Here is a 22,210-nt window from a genome sequence, read left to right on the forward strand (position 1 = left end):
AGCAGCCGTGGAAAAGCACGTTATTTTTATATTTAGTTACTTTGATCTCAATTGTATCCCCTAAAGCTAGGGTTTGTCCTCAAGGGCTTAGAAACCCTTCTATTACACTTTTAAACTTTTTTTAGCTTACACACGCAAATATCCAGAAATATATATTGTTTAGCCAGGGCCTTAACTCTTCCTCCAAAAGGGGCCACTATTTACAAGTGAAGGAAGCAGTGTTAAAGCCGTATACAGGTACAGTTCCAGCCAGGCTACCATCTGCAAGGAGTTTGAGGAAACAAGACTGCTGAGAGGGAATACACACAAGCAAAGGAAGAACATACAAACTCCTTGCAGATGGTGGCCTGAACTGTTCCTGTTCCTCAAACACAAGTGACTAAATGCCTCCTGATCAAACTGACCATGTGTGATTGTGGTAGAGATTTATGATGGCAATACATTCGAATATCTGCTCATTTAGAGACCATGCCAAAGAGTTGAATTTTGCCCCAATATGCCCACCTAACAGGGATACATAATGCAGTCCTTGAACCGATGGGGAAATCAAAAGTGCATGATCGACATCTGGTCGCAAATCAGTTGGATAAGCCCATCGATGGGCCCTATACATGTGCAGATAAGCTGCTGAATTGGTCTGGAGGGCTCAAATCGGCAGCTTAAATATGTCCGTGTATGGCCACCTGGACTGATGTGAATGATGTGTAATATCTGTAAAGTGCTGCAGAACATGTTGGGTATATAAATATGAATCATCATAACTATAAAACTATACTTACAAGACAAACAGTAACTGGGACTTTTGCTTCCTCGGTGAACCATTTCTTAACTGTAGCTGGATCTTATTTTTGTAGATGAATGGTGCACCAGAATGATCTCTTGCTGGAATTCTACTGAAAGGATCAGATGACCCCATAGGAAGCAGACACTATTACTGAAATCCTCTGGGGAAGCAATCTAAGAACTATCAAGGGCTGAACAATCTATAGTGCAGTGGCACTGGGGCTTGAAAGTATTAGAGAGCCTACTGGCCTTCAAATTATAGAAATTCGTTGTGTTTTCTGATGTTATGTAAATTGGGAGAAGCAGAACATCCATAGTCCTGCAGGGGCCCACCTGTGATTTATTATGCCCCTAAATATAATTAAGTGCATCTGAAGTTTTGTTAATTGGACTTTATAATATCAACATTTTCACAGCAGATCAAAAATAAGTTTCCTTGGTGTAGGGTAGGGGAGATAAGTGTCAGGTGAGAGAGATGTTAAGACATAAGGGGTTATTTATGACCACTAGGGTGTGTGGCTTGTAATTGAGTAGTCTGTTATACCATAAAGAGGTCACTGTAAGGGCTCTGGCACACGGGGAAGATTAGTCGCCCGCGAACAGGGAGTTAATCGCGGGCGACTAATCTTCCCCGTGTGCCAGAGCCCTTAAACTTTTAATTTGGCAGGTTTGTCAGGCTCTGTATAACACAGGCCTGGAAGAAAATCTGGTATAGGTTTTTTTTTTATAAAATCTGGTACAGGCATGGAATCAGTTATCCAGAAAGTTTCAAATTACAGGAGGGTCATCTTCCATAGACTCAATTATAAGCCAATAATTCTAATTTTTAAAAATGATTTCCTTTTTCTCTGAAGTAATAAAACGGTACATTTTTGTTACCTTTTCATTACCTTGTAATTAATTCTTCTTGGAGGCAAAACAATCCTATTGGGTTTAATGTTTAAATGATTTTTAGTAAACTTGGAGATCCAAATTATAGAAGGATCCCTTATCCGGAAACCCCAGGTATTGAGCGTTCTGGATCACAAAATGCTGTAATTTCTGTTTTGACTATGTGACTCGCACCTCCGTGATTAGTGAGGGAAAATACTAGCACCTTTAGCATTCAAAATCTTGATGGTCTCCAACCCAGAAAATTATTTTATTAATTGCTGCTTAGAAAAATAGTTTGACCTTTTGCATGCTTTGCTGAAGGTGCCATTCATGTCTTCATGCCAGCTGCTTTTAATGAAGAGGAAATGTATTCTATACCAAATATATAGTTGACTTTCATTTTTTTCCCAAATGTTCAGTAAAATATATGGGTAGAAATTATTCTGCTTATAAATCTGTATAATTGGAAACAATTTTCTGTGCAGGTAAGAAGAATGTTTATCTTTGCGAAATGGAGCCTGCCAATCCCGCTGCACTACCCTGCTTCTTATAAAGAAATAATGATATGCTGCATGTAGCGAGGTGAAAATTTTTGACCATGCCCGCTTTGTGGCCACACCCCCACATACTTTGCTTTTTTTTTTTTTTTTTTTTACAAAAACACAACCATCTCAACGTTTGTAACAGCAGCATCAGTAGCACAAAGTTCACCATAAGACTGAAACTGTGGCCCCACCATTTTATGATATATTGTAGCATTTCACAACACACTGCAGATCACTGCAGAAATGGCCATGAGAACCCCTTTAACTCCAGACTTGCCAGCACATTCACTGCAAAAATGGCCATTGATCACTTCATTAACTCCAGACTTGCAGTAAGATCACTGCAAACATTTATAAATTGAAAGCATGGTTAAAAAGATGAATTCATTACTATAGCCCAATTCTAAAACTTGCTAAAAATCTGCTGTTCCATTGCAATTATTGGTGTAGTTAAAAAAAACTTCCAAAAATTCTAAATTTGCTAAAAAAAGCAATTATTACAATTATTTTGAAGCCAGATATGCTCCTGTATGTCATGTGTGTGCACAATGATGATGATATGGCTGAAATAACACACATACACATTAGTTAAAATGGGGAAGCGGAAGCCGGCCAGCAGCACGAGTGATGTGAACAATCAGATCTGTGATCCATTCGCATTGCATTTACACCCAGCTAGTTTTTACTGCTAAGATTCGGCCCCTAAAACTAGGTGGGCCCTAGGCAAGTGCCTAGGGTGTCTATTGGGTAAACCAGCCCTGGTAATGGGGGGGCACTAACTTTCAAGTAAGGCGTTTTTCTTAAACTATGCAGATTTAAGGGTAGTAAATATGTTTAAACATGTAAAAATGCAGTAGGATTGTTTTCTTATTGCAGTCTTTCTTGCCAGATATTTTGTGTTTTTTAGGTTCAAGCTCTTCTTTGAGGTCTTGTATTTGTGCATGGAACCCCTCCTTGGCTAATAAAGTTTCAGATAAATGGAAACATGTTTGTATTAGTTAGTATAGTATTCTACAGTATTTTTGTTGGGTTTGTTGGAGTATCTAGGAGAGCCAATAGGCATTCTCACCCAAATTTCAGCCTAACTGGCCTTAAGGCTGGGCCCCAATTCACTGCAAAGTCCCCCAAGGAAAATGTCCTAAGACATGACCTCCATGCAGCCTTGTGCTTACTGTACTTACATGTGTACAAGTACACTACATGAGATCTTTTTCATTGTCTTTGTCAGAAGTGTAACAGAAACATTCTGCCGATGTTTGTCTTTTACTTTAACCCTCTCATTGAGAACTTGTTCAAATGTTATATGTGCCAAATGCCAAGCAGTTTAAATGGCTGCACTTGATGTATGTGTTTTGCTTTTTTCCTGTTCATGTCCTTAGTTCTCTAGAGCAGTGAGATATGTGCTTTTTGAGTGGAAAGGCCAACAAGAAAAGAATAACAGAACGCATTCTGCAGTAAAACATGGGGGCACAAATTTTTGTCATTGCCTTTATATAAATATATAGATGCCTTGCAACAGAATTCACCCATTGATCAGATAGATTTCCTGCAGGCTGTTCAGTTTAGCTGGATAATACTTCAGTTTTTGTAATAGTGTGACATTATTAGTTGGGGTGCACAAACATATTTGAATAACCTGAACAGGCTGGAGAAAAGAATAAACCACTTGTTATTCTCTGGTACACACTTAGCCAGCTGTTATTGCTGCCTCTACAAAACATTTAACATGCTTGCATTCCGAACAAGGTGGGGCCAATTTAATAACATTCTGATTTTCGAGGTTATAGAGTTTTCTGAAACCACAAATTAACTCATAAACCCACTAAAACCACAAACGTCTAGCCATTTATTAAAAGATCCAAAATGAAAAAAAGCAACACAGACTAATTTAAAAGTGTAACGAAAATTAAAATTGTAACAGGGAGTTGGAAGCCTGGGTTACTGAGCTGCTACTGGGAAATACCACAGGGCAGAAAATGAGATTTTTTAAAATAGAAGTCATTATCTCTGGGGTACTAATGGAAAATAGTTTAGATGAAATAATATTTAGATGGTTCACTACCCCCTTTACATTGTTAAGAATTGTTAGTAATTTTTCTAACATAAAACAATGCCATACTGAAAAACGGATTTTGAGTTTGTGTTATGAAAGAAAACAATATCACAGCACAATTTCTTTGCAGGATTTGTATTCATTTAAATAAGAGTTCAAGGGATACACTGCTTCACTTACTTACACTCACAAAATGTGGTTGCCAGGGGATCTCAAAGCAAAATAACCCACTACCCACTTAAATCTAACTAGCTCTTTACTAGACAACCTAGTCTATCTCTCACTACTAGAGTAGCCTAAACTTAGACTAGCTAGTCCTTGAGTACCCTGTACAACCTGCTTGCAGTGTTTGGATAGAGTGCAGTGCCTGATATGGCCATCCTAGAAATGATAATTTCATCATCCGTGCCTTGAATCTTAAGAAAATTGTAAAAGTTTAAGTGATACATCTCCATGTAATTTACAATTTAGATATCCCTTATTTTATACACCGTGATAAATCAGTTTTTCCATGTTGCGGAAAGAATGCAGACCATTGCTAAAGTCATATCAGCTCAGGAATTGGCCAAGGCATAATGGGCCTAGGTTTGTATTGTGCATGAATAACCCTGTGTATAAATGTCCATGCCCACTTTCTGGTCACTGCTAAAAACATCCTGCAACAACATAATGACCCTGAAGAGGCCCATAATGTTTGATAGGGAATAGGTTGATTGGTTGTGTAATAAAAGGCACTACCCAGGAGCATTAGCCCATAGCAAAATTGGTGACCTGTAAATTCTACCTGCTGATTGGTTGCTATGGGCTACTGTGGGCAAACTTAAAGGAACAGTAACACCAAAAAATGAAAGAGCTTTAAAGTAATAAAAATATAATGCACTGTTGCCTTGCACTGGTAAAACTGGTGTGTTTGCTACAGTAACACTACTATAATTTATATAATAAGCTGCTGTGTAGCAATGGGGGCAGCCATTCAAGCTGGAAAAAAGGAGAAAAGGCACAGGTTACATAGCAGATAACAAAAAGTTCTGTAGAATACAATAGTGTTTTATCTGTTATCTGCTATATGCCTGTGCCTTTTCTCCTTTGAATGGCTGCCTCCATGGCTAGATAGCAGCTTATTTATATAAATTATAGTAGACTTTCTGAAGTAAACACACAACTTTTACCAGTGCAGGGCAGCAGCACATTATATTTTAGTTACTTTTATACACTTTCATTTTTTGGTGTTACTGTTCCTTTAAATCCTGAAGCCCATGTCCTTCTATTGCTATATTCAGGATCAAATGTTAGGCCTATTATTTGGCTATTATGTCGCATGCTGAAGGGAAACTGTTTACAATCCATAGAAAGTACAGTGTCTTATTAGAAAATGTACAAGAACAAAATTAAAAACTGCTGGGTTTGCTTTATACAGATTAGCAGAGCAGTCTAATTTATTGTCTTGAGCAATCTAAGTCTGTGCCGATCTATAAATATTAGCATTTTTCTGCTTCCATTCTCCCTGTCTTTGTCATCGGCTTTTTCCTAATTGAGGACGATCTGTGACTGTTAATGCACACATAAGGAGAGACTCTGAATAGTGATACAGTTTGCTAGCTGTAATGCAATATTCAGGGGACAGACTCGTTACTGCATTATGTTCAGATCTGTTGCCTGCCCTGCTTTTCTGTATCTCTGCATTCCCAGACATTTGGGTCCTTAGGGATAACTGATTCAGTCCAAAGCTGGCAGAAACCTCACCATTGTGTGGGCCCATTGAATTCTCACCAAGAAAGCTTCAGGGTGTGAGAGTTGCTTATCAATCATGTGTCTCTATAGTCCAGTGGTCCCCAACCAGTGCCTAGGAAACAACATGTTGCTCACCAACCCCTGGTATGTTGCTCCCAGCGGTCTGCTCCCACAGAGCCTCCTGTAGGCTGCCAGTCCACATAGTGGCTACCAATTACCCAATAATAGCAATTATTTGGCACCCCCAGGTAAATGTGTATGCTCGTGTTGCTCCCCAACTCGTTTTCAATTTGTATGTGGCTTACAGGTAAAAAAGTTTGGGGACCCCTGCTATAGCCCAATAAGTGACTTTCCTGTGAGTGCCAGCAACCACTGCAAGTTAAAGTTACTGCTAATAAAGGTTAAAACAGTCAGTGTAGGTGTTCCAGCTGTCTATATATGACTAAGTGCATAAAAACCAAAAGCTGAAACCCCTGTTTGTGACTGGCAGTGATCATGAGCAAGTGCTTGTGTGAAATTCTATTTCTCCTGCCATATATTATTATTATTACTTTTTTTTTTTATTTATATTTTTTTTGTGCCAAAATTAAAGAAAATTTCTTAAAAGAAATTTTAAAGAACAGTTTCCATGCTTAGGTGTGATTTATACAACACATTCAGGGGTGGTGTTTTGCTGTACTACAAGCCCAAGCACTATTCAAAAGTCAAGGGGGTGATTTATAGACGGTCAAATTCGTTGTTTTTTTTTTCTCACCTTGATTTGAGATTTTTTGCTCTTAAAAAACTTAAATTCGAGTTATGGGTCAAAAACTCAAATGTCTGGTATTTATTATGTGCAATAAACCCGAAAACTTGAGTGTTAAATTTGGCATCTAAAAGTTTGCGAGTTTCTATAGAAGTTAATGGAAGGGAAAGTCAAGCTGTATTCTCTAATTTAATTTTTTGAGATTTTGAGTTTTTAGAGCTCATAAACTTGAAAAATTTGACATATTCTAATTTTTTTATTGAAACAGTTTATCTTATTAATAAATAAGTGACCATTTGATTTAGAAAAACAAATTCAAATTCACACAATTGATAAATAAGGCCTCAAGAGTCAAATTCACCACTTTGTGTATCGCCTTTTGCTGAGAAAGTAGGCAAGAGGTCATGGAAGGCGAGTGCAAACAACTGGCTTCAGATCTCTGACAAAAAGATAAGAATATAGGAGGCTTGGAGAACTGCAAGCTCACAGAAGCCAGCCTCTGAGCCCTTGCTGAGTAATGGCATGGAAAATGATTGAACACTTGACGTTACTTGATTAGTTATCATGGAATGAGTTTATAACTGAAATGTATGTTGGTGAGTGAGTGCTAATGGAAATGTAATCAAGCAACGTGTGATTTTCTGTATTGTAAATGTGAAGGAATCTGTTGCTGATCTCTTTTGTCTCTTTCATCACTGATAAATGATGCTTGAGAACTGCTGCTGTTAGCTGAAGAGACTGTGTGATTGACTGGATTTTACTGTTATAGATGCCTGATGACTTTGCTTACTGCATAGATTTCTTAAAGTGTTCCCATAATGGCATCAGTCTGCATAATTCAATTCATATTTTATCCTTACACAAACTGAACTGGGTTGTTCAGCAGAGTGGTTACTATATGTTCCCCCAAAAATTAAATGTACTGGGAAAAATCCTTGCTAAAGTGCATATTTAAAGCATGCATTGTTCAAATACAAAAATACTGTAGGTGTACAATTAACAACGTCTAAACAGCAACAATGTTTAGAACAGTGTAGATAACCATAGTTATGCTGGAATATACACCAAAGCTTTATTCCTCAAGGGACTTTGAAATCTTTTTTTAAATGAATAGGTATTTTGCTGTGTGTGTAAGCTTGAGTGGAATCAGATGTAGTAAAAACTGTGTTAGAACCTATACAAGTATTGGTTTCTACACACATTTACATGGCTTGCATCCACTTACACACATTTTCACTTGTGGCTTCACCACCTATAAATATGTTTTTCAGATGACAAATGGCAGCATTAAAAATATCAAGTAGTAATTCAGTACACTGCCTTCATATATCAGATAATGTGAATTATCTGATTAAAATTGAGTCTATGAGAGATGGCCTTCCTGTAATGCAGAGCTTTCTGGATAATAGGTTTCCGGACAATGGACCCCAGTATTTGCATGTTTGTCTGTAATAACTGCCCAACCTAAAATAAAAGCTTTCTATTGTTTAAAAGCCATTGTAAAAGCTATGAACTGCAGTGATCATTGGTAATGCATATGTTTTGCTGATGGCCCACCCTGACTATGGTGGTCATTGTTGCAAATTCTATTTGTTAACAACCAAATTTGGCATTTTGGGAGAACAGAGTTACCAGTAGTTGCAGTAACATGCAGAAACTGTCAAGTATCAATATGTCTATGGTTGGTTAATGTGATTTAACCGACAAATGCTTGTGATTAATTGAAGTGTATTAACAAGCATGTATTCTATTTTGGTTTACCAGTTTTTGGGTGATTATTTTCCCCCATGAAATGGCTATGTGGCAATGTGAAAAATGCCAAAAAATGGGATGCAACCAAAGAGTCATTATTTCTGGTGTATTTATTAAAAGCAATACATTTTGTTAAGGTGAATGCAGCACCTAGTAAACCCCCATGTCTACTTTAAAAAAATAAATCATTACAGAAAGACAGTTATATTAGAAATCATACATTGTGGTCAGCAGATTTGTTTTTTTCAAACCTGCCTGTTTCCAATATTAATTATATAAAGATATCTTTTTGTTCCTAGGACATGCATCCAGAAAATAGTTTGCAATCCTGTATCTAACAACAATATATGTGTATGCCTGAACTTTGCAATCTAGATAGACTAGGGGGAATAAAGGATATTAAAGAAGAAGGAAAGGTAAAAACTAAGTAAGCTTTATCAGAAAGGTCTATGTAAATACAACCATAAGCACTCACAGAGAGTTCTCTTTCAAAAGAAACAGGATTTTTTGTCTCTTTGATTTCTTGGGCCAGAGTCTGTGTAGCTTCTCTCCTCTCTCCTGCTCCCCCTCTCTCAAGAATGCTAAGAACTCCCTCCCTTTCCCTTTAGGAATGTGTTATCTGAACAAACAGGAGGAAGCTTCCTCATAGTCTTACAAAGTAAACAAGTACAGGTGTACTTGGTCTTGGTGCAGGAGCGAGGCATTATGGGAACTTTCTTTACGGAGCTCAGCGTTTTGCTTTTTTTCATATGAGGCTTCTGATCATATGAACAGGAGAAATATGGGGAGACTTAGGGGCACCATTGAGAGAAATTAAGCTATGCCTGCAGCTTGAGATTAACTCTTTATTAGCCTTTTCTTCTCCTTTAAATTTATGGGGGTATGTAATATGTATTGCTAATGGAAAATGTAGTTGCAATGGGACCAAAATGGTGCCTTGTGACAAATTTTTTGTTTGCACAGCAAAAAAAATCCTTTAACAAACCTTTGTATTTCTTGCAACAAAAGGTTTGGAATTGCAAATGTATTAGTTTGTGCAAATGTGCAGTGAATGTAATTAAACGTACGCCATCTTCAAGAAGGTGTTAAACAGTCGCAAAATAATAAATGTTTAGTAAACAATATTACAATGCGAACATCGCTAAACATTCACAAAAACACCATTTTGAAAACACTTCTGATTTTTTATTACATTCCCCCACTAGAGTCTTGGGGGAGGAAAGCATTAGAAAGATGGAATTTTAGCAAGGGCAATTGAGAAGTTCTACCACAAAATCAGCAGTCCCACAGAAGATTATTTCTAAAGGAATACAGAAAACTTTGATTAAAAGAAGGAATGTGGCCATCAGGAATGGTAGAAAGTAGAGCAGAATATATTTAGATTTATAAAAATACAGAGCATAAATAATATATCTTTCTTAGAAAAGGCATAATTGTACATTTAGGACACATGCTGCAATGTGAACTGTTGCTGCCTATTTAATTGAGATAAAGTTAATAACAATGTCACTTGACTTTGTTATTATCTTTTACTTTTGAAAAAGACAGTTTAATGATTTGATCAAATGGCTCTACAATGACAGACTAAGATAATATAAAGAATGCACTGATAGCAAATCCAATAATGCTTCACAAGGGAATAAGAAATAAGGATATTGGAGGCAAATCAATTTAGAAGGATATTATCATGCCACTTAAATATCCAGACTAAGCAAGGGAAGTAGAGTACACATGGAGTTGTATTAATAGTTCCTGGCACTTCTAAGGCAAATTCATTGAAGTTTAAACATTTTTTCACATCTTCATAAACATGCCCTGTTATACGATCCTGTGAGATTAATGTTAATGTGCCCACTGATCGATTGTGGTTATCTGAATCTCAGGATCTGCCAACAATAAAATTATGAAAGGGGTGGTTCACCTCCAGGTTATAGAATGGCGTATTCTTAGCAACTTTTCAATTGGTCTTCATTTTAATTTTTTATAGATTCTAAATGATTTCCCTTTCTTTTCTGACACTTTCCACCTTTCAAATGTAGATCACTGACCTCAGCAGCCACAAAATTATTGCTCTGTGAAGCTACAGTTTTATTCATATTTATATGTTATATTACTTATCTTTCAGTTTAGGCCCTCTATTATTTCAGTCTCTCTTTCAAGCCACTGCCTGGTTGCTAGGTTAAACTGGACCCTAGCAACCTGCTGTTGAAATTCCAAATTGGAGAGCTGCAAATAATAATAAATGAAGATCTATTGTGAATTGTCTCAGAATAGCATTCTCTACATTATACTAAGGGGCCCATTCACGAAGGCACATTTTTTTTTCTCAGAAAAAAATTTTTTTCTAATTTATAGAACTTTTTATAATGACCATGATAATATCGTTAAAAATACGTGACTTTCTCATGGTTTGCGGTAATTTCTGCGAAAAAGTCAGATTTTTCGCAAAGACTATGACCATTTTGCAATTAATTCAAGCTTTGGTCGTGACTATCTTTTGGCCAGGTTGGATCTGTACAGTGCCACTGAGTCCTATGGAAGGCTTCCAAAATCATACATTGAAGTTTCAAAGTCAGAAAGGTTTTCGCGCCGTTTACGATCATTCAAATCTGAAAATTTTGTAACTTTTGGATTGCAACCACAATATTTTCGTATGACCATGAAAAGAATTTTTGTGCAATTTTCGCACATCAGAAATTATTGTGGTAAAATTTTTTCCAATCGTGTTGTTAACCAGCGAAAATTTGTGCTTTCATGATTGGGCCCCTTAAAGTTAATTTTAAGGTGAACAATCCCTTAAAAAAAACACCTTATGGTAAACTAAAACAGGCTTTATCAAAATAGGCCCTGGCATTTCAAGCACAAAGGGACCAGCAGCCCACTGTCGGTGACATCTTACAGCAGCCCCTCTGGCATTTTGCCAGAATTCACAGATTGGCAGTGTGGGCCTGGCACTAACCCACTGAAAATATCAGAAGCTAGAAACTAAATTTGATTGTCTGATTGAGTTCTAATATTTTTAATGGTTGCTTGTTATAGGTTATGGCAATGGTACAGGGACCTGTAAACACTAGTGCATCATTATTCCGCTGTGGATATAAGGGCACCTAAGGTTTTGCAGAATGTGAATCCCTTTACTCGTTGTTTAACGTTCCATTTTTCACAAGATCCCTAAATCATTGTTCGTTTCAGGGTTTTTTTGTTTTTTTTTTGGATATTTAGTAATGACTCATAAATTAACCACGCGTAGGATCTTATGACCAGCTGCCTATACTATCATCTGCAACAGTGCTCTTTTGTCATTTAAATTATACTGTGTGACCAATATACAGTGTATTATAACTTGCCCTTTAATTATCGAGGGTGCGCTCAGAACTATGCTTATGTTTTGTCATTAGTATTGACTTGCCGTTTACTTATAAGAAAGCACTATTATTCAGAAGTTATTTTTGGACAAAATCAGAAAGTTTAAAGGGCTTGTGTGATCCAACAATTTCCACTTATTTTTGTTTGTATGTAAAAGGTGCTGGGCAGTTTCTATTAACACATCTAGTTTCCATACAATCACGTGTTTGAGAACTGCTGTGGAGAGCTTAAACTCATCATTGCTAAGCTTCCACACTTTTTAATTAACCATGTTAAGTGTCCTTAATACTGCAATCAGCAAGAATTCTGGCTCTCAAAGACCTGTTACTCTGCCTTTAAATAGTCCACCTCTACTCCATCCATTAATCTAATTTAGTAGCACCTGTCTGAGCTCTTTAAAGACACTGTCCACCCCACAGTCAGTCAGACTCCAACTACTACCATGGGCAAGACCAAAGAGCTGTCAAAAGACACCAGAGACAAAATTGTGGACCTCCACAAGGCTGGAAAGGGCTACGGGGCAATTGCCAAGCAGCTTGGTGAAAACAGATCAACTGTTGTAGCAATTGTTAGACAATGGAAGAGGCTAAAGACGACTGTTAGTCTCCCTAGGACTGGGCTCCATGCAAGATCTCACCACGTGGGGTATCACTTACGATAAGAAAGGTGAGGAATTGGCCCAAAACTACAAGGGAGGAGCTGGTTAATGACATGAAGAGAGCTGGGACCACAGTTTCAAAGGTCACTGTCCATACGCCGTCATGGTTTCAAATCATGCATTGCACGGAAGGTTCCCCTGTTTAACTCATCATATGTCCGGGCCCGTCTGAAGTTTGCCAATGACCATCTGGATGATCCAGAGGAGGCATGGGAGAAAGTTATGTGGTCAGATGAAACCAAAGTAGAACTTTTTGATCTAAACTTCACTCGCCGTGTTTGGAGGAAAAATAAGGATGCGTTGCATCCCAAGAACACCATCCCTACTGTGAAGCATGGGGGTGGTAACATAATGCTTTGGGGGTGCTTTTCTGCCAAGGGGACAGGACGACTACACTGTATTAAGGAGAGGATGAATGTATCCATGTATTGTGAGATTTTGAGCAACAACCTCCTTCCCTCAGTCAGAGCATTTAGGATGGGTCATGGCTGGGTCTTCCAACATGACAATGACCCGAAGCCCACAGCCAGGATTACCAAGGAGTGGCTCCATAAGAGGCATATCAAGGTTCTGGAGTGGCCTAGCCAGTCTAAATCTAATGGAAAATCTTTGGAGGGTGCTGAAACTCTGTGTTGCTCAGCGACAGCCCCGAAGCCTGACAGATCTAGAGGAAATCTGTGTGGAGGAGTGGGCCAAAATCCCTGTTGCAGTGTGTGCAAACCTGGTCAAGAACTACAGGAAACGTTTGACCTCTGTAATTGAAAACAAAGGCTTCCGTACCAAATATTAACACTGATTTTCTCAGGTGTTCAAATACTTATGTGCAGCAGTGCAATACAAATACATTCTTTAAAAACATACAATGTGATTTCCTGAATTTTTTTTTTTTTAAATGCTGTCTCTCACAATTTTAGACCCCTCCATGATTTCTAAGTGGGAGAACTTGCAAAATCCCAGGGTGTTCAAATACTTGTGTTCCTCACTGTATGTTGCTTTTGGAGATTAATACTTATTGTTTGTATCTGTGTATCTCCTGAAGTGACTGAATCCTCCAACTCCAAAAACTTTTCATTTTCAGTTTTTTTGGTTATGATTTTTTTCTCCTTAGTTAATGTGAAGTTTTCGAATAAATCATATACAGACAGACTGTTTTTAGAAGATCCATTTGATTATTTAGTATGTTTTTTTTTTTTTTTTTTTTTTACTCTGCTGTATGTTCTCTATTACAACTTGCTCATTTCAATATGAGTTTCTTGTTTTGTCTTCTAGTGGGACCTTGTTTGTGACTCTTCCTGGAAAGTCCACATTGCCAAGTTTTCTCTTCTGGTTGGAATGATATTTGGATACTTGATAACAGGATGTGTTGCTGACTGGTAAGGTTTCATATTTTGAAGTGTGCAAGTGTTAAATTCTGTACACTTTTTAAGAGGTCAACATTATAATATACTTATTTTATTTTCTGTTATTTTTATATCTCCAACACATTTCTGCAGTGCTTTTGTAGAGATTATAAGTCATTCCCATCAGTCCCTGCCCCAGAGGATCTTACAATCTATGGTCCCTATCACTTTCACACACTATGGTCAATTAAGTCAGATGCCAGATAACCTGTCTGTATATTTTTGGAGTGTGGGAGAAAACCAGAGTACAGGTATGGGACCTGTTATCCAGAATGCTAGGGACCTAGGGTTTTCGGCAGAAGGGGGCTTTCCGTAATTTGGATCTCCATCCTTCATGTCCACTCAAAATAATTTAAACATAAATAAGCCCAATTTGCCTCTGATAAGGATTTAATATATCTCAGTTGAGATAGAGTACAAGGTACTGTTTTATTATGACAGAGAAAAAGGAAATAATTTTTAAAAATATAAATGATTTAATTAAAACTGAGTCTATAGGAGATGACCTTCCTGTAATTTGTATTCTGGATAACGGGTTTCCTGATAACTAATCTCATGCTAGTACCCAAAGGAAAACCACACAACACAGAGAGAACATAAAAACTCCTTGAAGATAGTGCCCTAGCTGGGAGTGGACTCAGGAACCCAGCACTGCAACGCAGAAGTACTACCCACTAAAGGGCCTTGGACCGATTCGGCAGCTTATCGGCCCGTGTAGGGGCAGAAACGACGGCCATACCCGACCGATATCTGGCCTGAAATTGGCCAGATATCGATCGGGCAGGTTAAAAGATTCAGTTGGATTGTCCCTGAACCGACTGCCCTATTGCCGCCAGGGCCAAACGATCGAATTAGCCTATATGTTCCCTGATATTGCCCACCCGTAGGTGGGGATATCGGGTGAAGATCCGCTCGCTTGGCGACCTCGCCAAGCGTGCAAATCTTCACATGTATAGGCACCTTATGCCACTGTACTTAAACGTGCAGTTCATCTACATTTCTTATTCATTTCTTTTCAATTACTTTGTATTTTCTGGGTTTTTTTCACTACTGTTTTTCTGCAAATGGGGGCCATTGGAAACATCTTTCATGGTCTCAGTAAAACTGGCCATATATGGACTTAAATTGCCTCTTCACTCTGCCACTTCTGACCAAGTCTTGACCAACTTAATTACCTATATGTAAAAAATGATGTCTTACTAAAATTAATCTTTGTGGAGGCCTGACAAGATATGATGGGGCTGGCTGAAAAATGAGATGGGATGAGAACCACATTATTTCATGGATATAGTCCTTTCCCAGCAAGTCTGCACAGGTCCTTTGTGATCTAGTCCTTAATCTAGGGGTCATAGTGTTGAATCAACCCAATTTGGACCACTGCCAAGTGAATCCACATGTATAGCCAGCTTAAGAAATCAAGTACTAACATACAGGTATAATATATCATAAATGTAGGTAAGAAGTATGAAAGAAGCATCTAATACAGTGATTCACTTATAGTTCAGTTGGATAAATAGCATTGAGTGAACTGACTTTATAATTAAGTCCTTTAAAGGACCAAAAAACTTTTGTTTTGCCAATTCCCTAATTAACTTTACAAACTAAAGCGATGGCTGATGTATCCCTCTAGTTGGGGTTGAAGCTTCAGGCCGCTTCTTCCATGACCAAAATGGTCTTTATCCTCACTGCCTCTATGGAATCTACAAAAGGATTGTGAGGGCAGTTTAAAGCCTGTTGTGGTGTTTTCTAATAAGGAGCACCAAGACAAGGTCTGTGTTCCATTCCTGTCAACTTTTGACCCTCTCACAGCTGTAGGCTTGCCCCTGGCCATTGTGACATTTTCTGATAAGGTCAGTGGCAGACAGTGGAGAATTTGTGGGAGAATACCTGCTACCCTCTACAAGTCTTCTGCACCTAAATTTTTGTCTCATTTCTCTTTGTTTCCTTAAATATAATTATGCTATCTAGGGTTCAGAAACTTTTTGAGAATAATCTGTAACATAAAATTAAAAAAATAAAATACATTTTTGATTTTGAGCATTTTTTTTGAAGACAAATAATTCTACATTTCTAGGAACTGTGTTTTTTTTGTTTGTTTTTTTTTTAAAGCATACATTCCAGAAAGTATTGTCATGTAAATTAACCCGTTGAGAGAATTGCAATCACATCTTATCCTTATTGCATTAATTGGATTCTTTGGATTCTTTCCTTTTGCTTGGTATCCACACCATGGCAGGAAGAGCAAAGATTCTCTAACAGTCTGGGTTTGTATCAATGACTGTACATTGCAAGCTCCTACCTAAAGGTGGAAACATATCATACATGCCAGAATAATTAACGCAAAATTGTAATCATTGTAACTGTGTAACCGTGTGCCTGAAAATGCTGCTGCACATGTCTTTGGCCAGAGCCAGACAATATTATCATATCATAGTTACAGTTTTTCACATTTCCCTGCATAGCCCCCAATGGCTAAAGTTATACTATGGCCATATGTCTGTAACACAAGCAACCAGTGTTTTTTTTTTTTTTAAAAAAAAAAAAAAAAAAAAAAATATAACTAAGGCTCCCATAGTGTTTCACTGTCATAGTGTCATTACCTAGCCTCTGCCAGCTCGTTTTCCATAAATACACTTACCTACTGACACACAGTTTTTGTGTTTTTTTCAATTTAGAGTTTTTCCTGGAAACAACATCTAAGAAATATTTAAGAATATATTCTTGAATATATATATATATATATATATATATATATATATATATATATATATATATATATATATATATATATATATTGCTTTCGTTTGTATGTATTTGCCACTTATGTTTACACACTTTATTAACCCCGTCCCGTTTATTTCTGTGCACAGCTCCGTGTTTAAGAATTACCCATATTAATCCCCGGGGTATATAATTTTTGGCTCTGTGATAACATCTTCCCCCGGTAAAGATTACCATTTTTCCCAATAATCAGCAATTTATCAATTAGTATATTATACGTGGGGATTGGGTTACGTTTGTATTGGGCTTCTTACGTCACACTGTGTTTTTTTCACCTCTTTGTTTGGATTTCCTGCCATTCACAGTATTTATGGTTTCCTCACATTTGTGCTTGCAACTTTGACAAAGGCTGGTGTTGCAGCCGAAACGTTAATTTTTTGGCAACATAATACATTTTTCGTCTTTCTTAAGCCCTGCGAGTGCGGTTTCCATTTCTCTCTGTGTATACTTGTTTGAACTCTGCACCCAGGCAACCTCAACACTTTTTTCGTGAGTGCCGGTAGCTTCTTTATCTATCTATCTATCTATCTATCTATCTATCTATCTATATATATAATATATATATATATATATATATATATATATATATATATATATATATATATATATATAAACAAAGAAGAATGACACATATATAAAAACTGAGTGCAGACCTGTTGCAGCCGACATGTATATAAAAAAAATGCCTTGCATATCATAAAAAGTTCAATAGCAATACTACAGTACAAATACAGGCTTCATGCTCCTTTTTCAAGCTACATTCATATTGAAATTGTGATGTGTAAATTTATTATTTCATTCTTATATAGTTCTGTATACTTTTTGGGGTGAGTGATGTAGAATCACAAATTTAAGAAAGATAAGGTCATGTGTACTAGGAAACAGTAAATATTTCTGACTCTTATCTCATCCATTTACCATATCCATTGTTTTATGTGGAAAAAAATATCTTTGATGCTTGTGTCCCCCTAATACAAAGGTTGTCAAAACTTTTTATGATTCAAACTGCGCCTAATTATCTCAGATTAGTCATTCGCCCTTTCTCCTAAATTAACCCTTGTTTCATTCCTAAAATATTAAAATTACAGCTCCAGTTGGCACAAAAACGCTTTCCTTTTTGACAAAATTAGAACAGGATCTAATAGTACCAAGCATAGTTGGCAACTATCAAAAAAACTCTTTTCGTTCATGGGCACAAACCCTTGTGCTAAATAGTTGGAGAGTCTGGTGATAGCTGGTACAGCATGCAATCTCCCCCCCAAAAAACTTTTCTTTTCAAACTTCCCTTCCCAATCATGCACACAAGGCGCGCCGCACGCACCGCCCCACCCACAGGTACTCCAGCAGTGCCCCTATTTGACTCAAGTATAAGCCGAGGATTCCTTTTTTAGCACTTTTTGCGTGCTGGAAAACTCGGCTTATACTCGAATATATATGGTAAACTGTTTCTATGTATGTGAAGCATTCTTTCTATCTTTCTATCTTTCTATCTATCTTTTTTTTTTTGCAATCTCCGCTTTATAAACTGCCTGAATACTACATCTTTAAAGGGTACTTATCACCCTTAAATTGCTTTTCCCACCAGAGCTGATAGAGCCGCACTGCTGTTGGAGGAAACAATAGAGTTTTTAATGAAAAATAGCCCCCTTCAGAATTAGGCTGCCCGCATTGGTACAGAGCTCCCCGTTCGGGCAGCCATGCTGTGGCACTTGCATGCACATAACATGCAAGTACTACAACTCATAATGCACATGCATGTGACGTAGGAGAGTGAGTTGCATCCATCGCTCCTATGCCACATGCATGCACATAATGAGCAAGTGGGGAGTCTCGCTCATTATGCATATGCACACTAACATGGCCACCGGCTCTGGTAGCTCTCTCCCGGTGCTGGTGGCCTCCCACCCTGTTCATGTTTCCCCTAACTGGACCTCTACGACACCCATAACTGTTAGGGTGATAGGTGCCCTTTAAAAATACATATAACTATGAATGTCTAGGTTTTGACAGGTTTGACAGGTTTTTAAATATGCCAATGCTAAATATGTATAGTCTAATGGAGAATATTGACTTGTATAGATCAGAAACCCTATAAGATTTTCAAAACATAGCGCCAGAAATGATTATACTTGAGATTTCAACGTGAAATATTCCACTTACCAGTAAAAGTACCCCATAAACCTGTATAATTTTGGCAAGTACATATTCTAATGAACTAAAAATGGGCAATATTTCTTTCTATACATTTTCTTACTACACACTGCAAAGCTTTGCTTTTACCTGTGTCATCATTCTACTGTATTATATCTACCACACGCCCTTAGGAGCAAGGATTAAATATGAATGACATGGGTTTTCTGATAGTTTAATGTTAAATATTCACATGTTTACTACGTTGTAAGCTACTGGGCATGGAGAGACCCCAGTATTTTAAAAGTACATACAAATTTTGTATGTGTGTAGAAGTGTACAGAAGATGTTAAAATTAAGTTAAATGTTTGGTGTTTGTGTTTACCTGGATCTTGGAGCAGGGTTGCAGAAAACTTTTTTCAGCAACAGAAGAATTCTAGTTGCAGATCTGCACTACAGGAAGTGTGGGTGGCACTTGTGGGGCAGCAGAGAATCCCCACAACAGCAGGACAGTCAGGGCCCAGAAGTGATGTAACAGTCCACTATGTTTATAAGCACCACCAAATGTGGATTCTGTGTGGCTGGCATCTTGAGAATTTTCCTGCTAGCAGGTAGAATCTACATTTGGCAGGTTAGGGAATAAAGGTATACCGTAGCTGCTTAAATGCATAGATCATATACTTGTACCTTGTGTATCAACTATCCCTGAACTAGTACTGTACTGTGGAAAATGGTGGCACATTATAAATAAATGTAATAATAACAGTCAAAAATATATTGATAGTTTGCTGCCACTAATGTATACTCATGTAATGTAAAATCTTCAGTTTTGCATTTTGAGTTGTTCAACTGTTGTTTCATCTGTCTGAGGCAAAATATAGTGTATTATTCCATAGTACTACATGTGAATTTTTTCCTAGGGCAGCCAGCTTCAAAGAACAGGAATGTCTCTAAAAAAGTTCACTCTCTTCTGTATTACAACTCCCAGAATCCCCCTCTAGACACTGGCTGGGAGGCCATGAGTATGACATTCCTGGCATAGAACATTAAATGCAATAAAGAAGTGCAATTATATTCAACTGAAAAGAAACACAAGGGTAATAGACGTGTTCGGCATCGCCTAGAAAAATGACGATCATCCTGCTGAGTGGGAAATAGAAACAACAATGTGTGCATTCAGTTGCATGTCAGCCTTCCTTTTAATTCTGCAGCCTGCCGAAAGAATACTAATGCAATTCATTATGGTGATGAGATTTCCTTTTTAACTAGGGCAGGACAATATTTTTTCGTGTGTCCCTGGTTAAAGGAGAGGATAGGTTGTAAAGCATCTTTTTTTAACCCTATCCGTTTCGTTGCTGCAGTGGGGTGCAGGACAGTATTACAAACTGTATCCTGAATTTCGGTTTCTGCCTCTGTGAAAAACAAAGTGCTGTGCCAACTGCAAGCCAGGTCGTACAGTGATTTCTATGTAAAATACCTCTGTAGGGTATGGAAAAAGTCCAGACATGTTTTGTTTAGCACAATGGGAGCAAATATTTTGTGCTTTTATGAGAAGCAGGAATCTTAAATAAGTACACAGCCATTTCCCCCAGTAACCTTGAGCTTGTCCTTCATAATTTTCATACATTTTTCCCCATGCATGTTGCTGGCCAAAATTAGAGACGATGAGCAAAAAGGAACACTGCAGGCTTTCAGTAGTACGCATGTACAGTTTAACTGCAGTTGCTAAGGAACCTCGCAAATTTCTGTGCAGAAGGAGAATGAAGGGTTCCAAGTTATTGTTGAAGTTAGGATAGCAAATATATTTAATTTACACTGAGTACTTGCAGACATTGCACAGCTGCAAAAACTATACAATAAACACATTGTAGGATTTTAACAACCTTCCTAGGGCTGCCAAATTCAAACTGTATGCTCCACGTTTGTAAAAGAATATATTCACATAATTGTACACAACTTTCCAATATGCAATTTTTATTTTAAGTTTATTTGTAAATCTTATTCCATTTGAGTAGCATTGGTGTATCCATTTATCTTCCTTGCACTCACTGCCTGTTCTGACTTGTAGGCTAATGTCCCACAGAGCGATTAATGGTGGCCATACACGTTATAATTACGATCACTCATACCTTCCAGAGCTGAATCATCCGATATGGAGGTAGAAACAATAAAAATTCTACCCCATCTGACTTTGGTCCTAACCGCTTGCCTTTGCTCGGGCATCTTCAACGGAGATAAAAATTTTCTGTCCCACCCAACGAACAAGATGGCCGAAATCCAAGGTTGGATTGTTGATCCAATACCCAACGAGATGGCCAATAATCAAGATATCGGTTGGCTTGTCAATCCACCATACATGCACTGAATATCAGACAAAACCTTGTTTCATACTATAATATCGGTGCATGTTTGTCCACCTTTATTGGCGGTGGAAAGGTCTACGCATTGCTTCGTTTTTCCAAAGTCATGCAACGTTGCCTGCAGGTGGAAACTTCGTGTGACTTTGGAAAACCAAAGCAATGCGTAGGCCTTTCCACTGGTGATTGCCTTTGTTGCCGATGGAAAGACATTTTAGGGGCGATTAGTCACCCGTGGTAGCAGAGATCTATCGCAGGTGACCAAATCGCTCCATGGGACACTAGCCTTAAAACAATAAAGCAGAAGCCAGCTCTCCATTAGCCAACACTTTAATTACCATAGTGCTGCATTTTTCAAATGTCAGAACAGGAATGCAGAGAATAACAAGGGACAGACAAATACTGCTTTTAAAGCTTCAGTTGCCACTTTGGGATAAAAGGCTTCCATGCAAGGTGAAATTTCTTGGAACAGTTGGTACAAGTTTAAAAAAAAAAAAAAAAACTGCAACAAATTGTAATTTGAGCTGTTAACAAAGAAAATACTGACATGGCACAAAATGATTGTATAAAATATTAGAAGTCATAAGTATATTGATCTACTGGGTGTGGTGCAGGGCTGGGAAACATCCCAGAATATACACAAAAAGCAACAGAAATTTAGTCCATTTATTTCCCTGTATGTCTCATTATTTAAGAACCAGACATACTACAAGCACCCCTTTTTATTGAGCAGTTTAAGTGGATTTATTGTACCACCTTTCCTCAGGTATATTTACAGACAGATCTTGAGTCACTGATAATTAAAATTGATTGTGTAAATATACCTTGCTCTCTAAAAGCACCACCCTTCACAGGTGCCACCCTGTAAGTATAACTTTGTTTCTAAATGTGGCCATACATGGTGCCACCCCACACAGTATCTGACCAATTTACCTGCTGACCAATAAGGATGGACACTGCACTGGTCCATGTTGTGTCTGCCTCTCTATTATTTGGTTTGGGTTTTTGTACAAGTGTCCAATTATTTTGTCTTAAA

The 22,210-nt window shown here is 37.7% G+C and overlaps 1 protein-coding gene across 1 annotated transcript in view; it reads left to right on the top strand.

The window, feature by feature from the left end:
- Window positions 1–22,210, top strand: part of slc22a23 (solute carrier family 22 member 23) — a 99,907-nt gene that overhangs the window by 23,130 nt on the left and 54,567 nt on the right. Inside the window, exon 2 of the mRNA XM_002936427.5 lies at window positions 13,776–13,879. Coding sequence (XP_002936473.1) covers window positions 13,776–13,879 — 104 coding nt within the window. The remainder of the gene's footprint in view (window positions 1–13,775; window positions 13,880–22,210) is intronic.

The sequence above is a fragment of the Xenopus tropicalis genome, chromosome 6, assembly GCF_000004195.4.
Source record: "Xenopus tropicalis strain Nigerian chromosome 6, UCB_Xtro_10.0, whole genome shotgun sequence".
Lineage (NCBI taxonomy): Eukaryota > Metazoa > Chordata > Amphibia > Anura > Pipidae > Xenopus > Xenopus tropicalis.